Source organism: Astatotilapia calliptera, chromosome 4, assembly GCF_900246225.1.
Source record: "Astatotilapia calliptera chromosome 4, fAstCal1.2, whole genome shotgun sequence".
Classification (NCBI taxonomy): domain Eukaryota; kingdom Metazoa; phylum Chordata; class Actinopteri; order Cichliformes; family Cichlidae; genus Astatotilapia; species Astatotilapia calliptera.
The window spans coordinates 32019884-32027793 of record NC_039305.1 but is presented as its reverse complement, the minus strand read 5'-3'; the positions used below and the strand labels follow the sequence as shown (position 1 = coordinate 32027793).

General features: G+C 43.3%; 1 protein-coding gene across 1 annotated transcript; it reads left to right on the top strand.

Moving 5' to 3' along the window:
• Positions 1–1380: 1380 nt before the first annotated feature.
• LOC113021465 (enoyl-CoA delta isomerase 1, mitochondrial-like) lies at positions 1381–7049 on the top strand. Its single transcript, XM_026166179.1, has 7 exons — positions 1381–1502; positions 2006–2128; positions 3367–3494; positions 3652–3798; positions 3925–4046; positions 4396–4574; positions 6486–7049. Exons 1-7 carry the CDS (start codon positions 1454–1456, stop codon positions 6650–6652), a joined length of 915 nt encoding a protein of 304 aa, XP_026021964.1. The 5' UTR covers positions 1381–1453; the 3' UTR covers positions 6653–7049.
• Positions 7050–7910: the final 861 nt, after the last annotated feature.

Sequence of the window (7910 nt, the reverse complement as noted above, 5' to 3'; positions counted from 1 at the left end):
TTAATGTGATGTACTATGTTTTTGTACAAATTGGTCTTGCACAGAAGTACAGCCCCGCTCTAGTTCAACTTCAGTTGATGTCTCTTCAACACAAAACAGATTTTTTGAACATTTTTGGATTATTTGATAGCTTTACTTCATTTTGAAGGTTTTTAGCTAGTTTGGAGATCAGAAATATACAAAAAGTAGCTTTTAAGTACCTTGTATTTTTCATTGATTATATGGTGATTTATGATACAGGGTTTCTTTGAGCATCAGGGATGTTGGCTAGTTGGTAATCCTGGATTCTCTATCCCTCGTTTCACTATACCCGGCTCGCAAACATTATCAGTGGGGTGTGTGATTATTGATCACACGATGAGTTTCTGTTGTTTATTTTGGTATAGATGTCGGTCTGTTAATTAGACTGAGCTCAATGTTTTGATTGTTTTTCCTGTCTTGCTTCTGTGGATCACCTGTGTTTCCTGGAGTCAGTCGGCCATCGGTCTAAATGAAGAGAGAGTATGACTGACTGGAGCACAAGAGCAGTGAGGCAAATTATAGGAGTGATTTTCTGTAGTCTGTGACACTTTATGAATATATGGATGAACAGTACCAATACTATAGTTACCCACAATCAAAAGGCATGGCAGCAGGAAGAAGGATTACCTTTGAGAAAAACAATCCAGACGAGTAAAAACTCATCATATGTATATCTCGAGATGATGTGCACCATGTCCTCAAAAAGTCTGAAGAAACTGGACAAGTGGAGGACAAAAGAAGAAGTGACGGGACTGAAAACCCATGTACAGCAGATGAACAGCATCTGGAAGTCATGTCCTCAAGAAACAGGAATAAACCAGCAAATAGTAAAGCACAGTTCTGTGCATTTGAACCTGTGGTGTTGTGCATTCATGTCAAAACTGATGGGATTATGAATTCAGAAAAGTACTATCAGAGTTTAATCCACCATGCAATACCATCTGAAAAGTGTCTGATTGGTTAAGCCTTAATTTTTTTCATCAGGGCAATGATCCCAAACACACTGCCAATGCAGAAAAAAAGACCTGGATAGAGGAACTATTCCTGAAGAAACAACAAGAAAGCTGCCTAAGAGAGTTCAGGCTGTGTTGGAGGATAAAGGGCCTCACACCAAATATTAACTAACTAAATTGCGCAAACTCGGTTTTTGCCTCATATACTGTATTTGCATGTTTGCTTAAATGGCTGCACTTATTTTATATTTTTCTTACAAAACATGAAGAGATGACTGGTGGCTCAAGAAACAAAAAAAAACTAAATAAATTACTGAGGAGGAGATTCTTTGGCAGGATTGAAAATCATGAAGCCAGCCAACCAGAAGGTGGCGCTATTCCGTCACAACACAGTCAAACTAAAAGCCTGTTTCTAAAAGACCCGGTGAAGAAGACCAGACGCTAAAGACGAGAACGGGAGGACGTGACTGTCTGAGCGAATGAAAATGGCTTTGAGGGCATGTTTGAGGACCAAGCCGGGTTTAACAGGTAGGTTTGGGAGTTTCGGGGGGAGAAAGTCCGAGTTTGTGCGTCTCTATTTCCTCACAACACACCGAGCTCCTGCTGCCGACGGTGCGCTGCAGAAACTGGAGCAAAGGTCGCAGCGCTTGTCTCTTTGTGTCGGTGTGTGCAACTCCACTCACCCACAACACGGGAGCTGAGAGCGAATACGAGGCTGAACGTGTAAAGAAGCGTGTGTTTGTTATGTGCTGCATGCCAGCTGTTAGCTTTAGCTGTCTGTCACAGAGGCTCCGGAAACAAAAGCTCATGAGAAACTGTTTTTCTGTTCATTAGCGAAAGAAAAAAATGTTTTCGTGCATCATTTCAACTTGGATCTCTTCAAACTATTAACACGACTGCACATTGATACGTATTATATCAAGTTCTATAATAAGTATGCTACATGGCTGTTTCCTGTCTTTTGAATGTGTGTGTTGCTGCTTTGTGACCGATGACTTTGAACTGAGCCAGTGTGCTGTGTTCCTGTGCAGGTCTTCTGTCCCAGCTCTCCTGCAGCGGTCATGCTGCTGCTCGCAGGGCTCCTGCGCTTGTTGCTCAGCGGAGCAGCAGCTCCACCTCACAGAAGATCAAAGTGGATTTTGACCAGAGCTCAGGTGAGCATTTTGCTAATACGACTGTGCAGGTGAAAGGATGCTTTGTAAATGAGACGTGAAGTACAACTGTGAGTGAGTTGTTCTAAATATGTAGGGGAAGGTCATGTAAATACAGATGTGTGGAAAATTCAGCTGGCTCTGCCTGTAAGTCTCTTGTCCCACAGACATTAACTCCCCCTGTTTAACTCCAGCTGGCACATGAGGCAGTTCTCCAGCTGTAGCATGTTCAGCTCGGAGCTGAGCGAGCACCACGATCACCAGGGGGAGTTGGAGTCCGTCTGCTGGACTAGAAGAAGCCAAATTACATCAAGGGCAGCCACAACAGAAATACCTGTGACTCACCAAAGCTGCATTGTAATGAAATTAAATAAAAGTTATTGTCCAGCATAAAAGGAGCATTTTTAAAAGCTGAGGCGCGTAGCAAGCTTAGAGCAGCGTGATGGATAATGCAAACCCAGCAAAAAAGCAACTGTGTGAATATTTAAAACAACAGTTGATGCTCAAGGCTATTAACCAACCCAGGGAGGTGTAATACACTTCGATAAAATCTTCTTCTCCATCAGAAAAACAATGTTAGTATATTTATTATGCTATAATAAATAGCATCTTATATATTACTCGCCTCCCAGTCTGACTGCGAGGAGACAGAGGGGGGAGGGGCAAAAAAACCTGGCAAATCAAATATGTGGATCTGGTGCTGCGATGACTGACTGAGCCCATAAAGTCATCAGGAAAGTGTTTACTGAGGCTAGGAGCTTCTCCCACACTTTTATAGGGCTGTGTCATTGATATTGATGTCCGCAGTGCCGTGTAGAGTGAAATCCAATAACGTGGGCGATTAAAGTAGAAAATAATTTATCAGCGTGGTGGCCCCCAAAGCCCCTCCTCTCACCACATCCAGAGCAGAGCCAAGCCTCTGGGAGACCGCTGAGGTGAGTTTCTCACATCACTGTCAGTCCAATTAAAGTGTTAAAGCACCTTAGCGGGTGGATACACCCGTATGAATCAATATCCTCTCACCCCATTGACTTAATTAGTCGGATGCAAAGTGCAGCAGGCCGGCGATCGCTCAGGTTGTTTGTCTTTCCTCTCAGAGATCACTAATTTGAGTTTAATCCAGTGTGACCTCAGCTGCCATCATCAGCAGACACAAAGCATGCAAAATCTCCATCGCAGGTTTCCTGGCGCAGCAATCACTGCAGCATTCAAGTGAATGATCATGGCCTCTGTCTCTGCAGGTGTGGCAGTGATGCACATGCAGAGTCCTCCTGTCAACAGTCTTAGTTTAGAGTTTCTCACTGATGTCTGCATTGCTCTTGAGAAGCTGGAGATGGACAAGAGCTGCAGAGGCCTCGTCGTCACCTCGGTACAGTTAAAGCAGCTTTGTGCAGATGGACTAACATCTGTGTTACAGTGAAGTCTTTCATGTTTACAGTTCCACAGCTGAAGTTTGAACATGCTAAGTATAATGACAGTTTATCCAGCGGGTTTAGCTTCTGGATGTGTTTTACCCTGAAATCCAGAGCCAGCCCAAGGTGTTCTCAGCCGGGCTGGACATCTTGGACATGTATGGGAAGAGTCCAGAGCACTGTGCGGAGTTCTGGAAAGCTGTGCAAGAGATGTGGCTCAAGTTCTATGGCTCCAACATGATCACTATAGCAGCAGTCAATGTACGTATAGAACAACGCAGCACCTACCTCCACACTGTCTGCACCTCACACAAGGACAGAGTGGTGCATTCTGGGGGGCAAACACACTGAAATAAGCTTGCGGGCTTCTCGTTACTCGTCACCCAGGGCTCCAGTCCTGCAGGAGGCTGCCTGCTGTCGATGACATGTGACTACAGAATAATGGCGGATAACCCTCGTTACAGCATCGGTCTCAATGAGACCAAGCTCGGCATTGTAGCACCTTTTTGGTAAGAAATTACACCAACACTAATTACAATAATAATTGATAGTACCAGCAGCAAGGTAGAAACACAGTTTACATGCATTAGTCTCATTTAAGCTCAGTGAATGCGAGAGGTTTGCAGTTAGCTTCTTCTTGCATGGTTCTCCTGCGCTGTAACGCCGCTGCTCATGTTGTGGAGATAAAAACAAAGAACTCATTTCAGTCTCACTGCGGTTCATCTTTTTGAATCGGGGTTTGTATAATTTTGTGCCAAAGCCCCTAAAACCAATACAACTTCTCAGTTTAAAAACTGTTTTATTAACATTTCACACCCATCTTTGTTTTGTCTTGTCACTGTAAAACTGCTCCTGCAGGTTTAAGGACACTATGGTAAACACAGTCGGACATCGGGCCACAGAGATGGCCCTACAGTTGGGGCTGCTCTACAGCCCTGCAGAGGCCTTGAAGATAGGATTGGTGGACCAGCTGGTGCATGAAGACCAGGTCCTCACTACAGCCACAGAGACCATGACCAAGTGGTTGGCTATTCCAGGTATACTAAACATCAGTTATACTTGTCATTTTTTCCACCTGTGGTGCTGCAACTTGGTCTGCACAATATGTTCATGTGTATGTCAGGTTATTGCTGCCAAAAAGATTCACCTGAGTCAAGATTTCTAATCTTGTTTCTATTCAAGATAAAGTAAAAAGTCTGACAGCTCTTTGGTCATTTGACCACATTTTGAAGTCAAGGTAAAAATGTCTCCGTCTGTCCTCTTCGCTGCTGTGCTGCTCATATGTGTCATAATCAACACAGGAGAACCTAGAACAAAGTTTAATCGGTCGTCCTATTATCTCAATGCTGCTGTGGGTTTTTTTCAGTCAAACAGATGTTAGATGGAAATGTGTGATCACCTCTGTAAAATCAGACGTTTTGGCACGTTGAGGTTTTGGAGTATTCAGGTGGTTAATTCCACGGTCTTCACAAGGTCAAACTACAACACTCTACAACAAACAAAACGAGCTACATGTCTGAGACTACAGGCTCAGTTAGCATGTTAGCACTTGTCAACATTTCAAGACCAGACAAGCATGACTCATTTGACACCAAAGCGGAAACGTTTGAACATAATGTTGCATGGTGCAGTCAGTGAGTCGATCATAAGCACGTCATGCATCTATCCAATATCGAAAGCTTTGCCCAAATTGTGCCACGATCCCTTCACAGCAGCCAACCTACAACAGACGTGCTGGAAATGAAAAGAATCGAGGTTTTGCAGTGGCCCCGTCAAAGTCCAGACGTCAGCTGGATTGAAATGCTGCGACCTTATGAAAGAATTCTCCCCAAACCTCAATGAGCTGGAGTCGCACTATAAAGACAAACGGGCCAAAACTCCTCCGACGATGTGAGACTGAAAGTCGTGCAGTCAATAACGACTTTATTGCTGTTCAAGGTAGTTCTGCAGTCTACTGCATCATGGGGAGTAAAACCAGGGTTCATGCACACTATCAAAGACAAGGAAATGATGTTTTATTTAAAGTAGATTTATTTGTGTAGCTCAGGTGGTGGAGCAGGTCATCCACTGATCGGAAGGTTGGTGGCTCGACTCCTGGCTTCCCCTGGTCTATGTGCCAAATATCCTTGGGCAGGGATAGCTCAGTAGGTAAAGTGGTCTCCCCATGATCGGAAGGTCGGCGGTTCGAATCCACTTAACGGCTACCCTGAGGTACCCCTGAGCAAGGTACCATCCCTACACACTGCTCCCCAGGCGCCTGCTTAGTGGGCTGCCCACTGCTTCACTGAGTGAATGGGTCAAATGCAGAGAAAAACAAGTAATTTCCCCATGGGGATCAATAAAAGTATCCATTATTATTATTATTATTATTATTATTATTATTATTATTATTATTATACTAACCCCAAATTGCTCTGAATGTGTGTGAACATTAGCTATGAAGCACTTAGAAAGATGTGCTTGTGCGAATGGGTGATTGCACAAGTTGTGTAAAGTGCTTTGAGCGCTCAGATGAGTAGAAACGCGCTACATAAGAACCAGTCCATTTACCATTTGGGTAATAAAATTGCAGGTAACATTTCCAAGGCAGGTAGGAAAAAAATGAGCTGCTATCAGTGTATGTTTGTTTTAAGGTGAGGTGCCACGAACCCGCATGTAGGGAGATGTAACCTCGTACCTGAGAAGTGTCAATATGGGTGTATTTCCATCTGTACAGCAGTATTTAGTACATCCTGGTACTTGGCAGGATGTGCAGGAGGCAGAGAAAGAGCATAAGCTTTCAGCACCTGTTAGAAATGTCACTTTCCCACATAAGAAATAAAAGGTGCTCCACAATAGTGCTGCAATTGAATATATTTTGCAATGAATTGAAGCCCATGTCAGTATTCATAGAAGAAATTGTATATGAATGCACAGCTTCCTTACATGTGCATTTGTTTCATTTGCAGATCACGCCAGACAGCTCACAAAGTCCATGATGAGGAAGCCAACCATAGACAAGCTGGCGGCTAACAGAGAGGCTGATGTCAATAACTTTGTCAAGTTCATCACCAAGGACTCTATTCAGAAGTCCCTGGGGATGTATCTGGAGATGCTTAAGAGAAGAAAGGCTTAGAGAGGGGAAACATGTTTGCACACTTTGTAGCACCAGCTACAGATGTGATCTGACATCAGGCAGTGAGCAGTCTACATGTTTGGGGGATAAAACCCAGCATTTACCCCTCAAGGTGTTAATAAAAACACTCGAGGTTAGGGTGTGACTTTTTGTTTTGGTTTGAAGAGCCGTACACTCGGGCAACCTGCCGAGCCTTCTCCATCACTCAGCATTACCTGCAGTATGCTTACACGAGCAAACTGCTAATTGTTGCAAAAGAGTCTCACATATGAAGGACTAACAGCAAATCTGACCTTTAGTGCATCTAAATGTGGCAAAGCCTTTGTCATCTCTAACAAATGTTTGGTTTTTACTGTGAAATATCCAAATAAATGTCTGGATTCATACATTAAATGGATTAAAGCGTGTGGTTCTCATTCATTATCTCTGTAACTCAGACGTCTCTACATTCAAATGACAGCTGAGAATGTTAAAAATTCAGCGGACAACCAAATCAAAATGAATCTTGCATTCTTATAACAAGGAGCATTTTTCATTCTTTGTATGTTTGTGTTTTGGACAATTGAATCAATATACGACACTTCAAAAGGACCTGAGTGTCAGCGCAACACAATCGGCTAAACTTCAGGTGTGCAGTGTCTCCACACTTTTCACTGTCACGTCCTGTGTGTGACAGACATGAATGACCTCTGCTGTGGTGCTCCCTGTTTTCTTTGAGCACTACATTTACACATTTAAGAGTATTACCCTCAAATGTGTTTGGATTTGTCAATGTGTGAGTCGTCTACTAAGCCTAAAGCTACAAGTCACTAATGTGACTCCTGGAAAAGTAAATGTTCTTTCATGTAAAGAGATGAAATCAGCACGTGTATTCACTTTAATATTACATCCTCGGGGGGGAGGCTAAGTATTTTGCAGCAGCTTGGTATTGAACTGTAAACCTTCCAATTAGTAGAACTGAACTACAGCAACCCCAACTCAACTGTTCAGCCAGGACAAGCAGTGCTTGTCTAGTCAGTTATACCAAAGCACAAGTGATGTGCTTCTACATCACTGCCATCTTGAGGCTGCAGTCAGCTATCGTCTCTCCAAGCACACTTCTCTTGGACGCTATTAGAAACTCTAGTGTCTCTATTTCCCAGGCGTCTTTAGCTTTTTGTATGCAGACAACCTGATTTTCCATTTCAGTGTTTAAAAATCACAGGTTAACATATGTGGTGAACACATTTCAGCTTTACAGGAGTAACTGAAGATGACT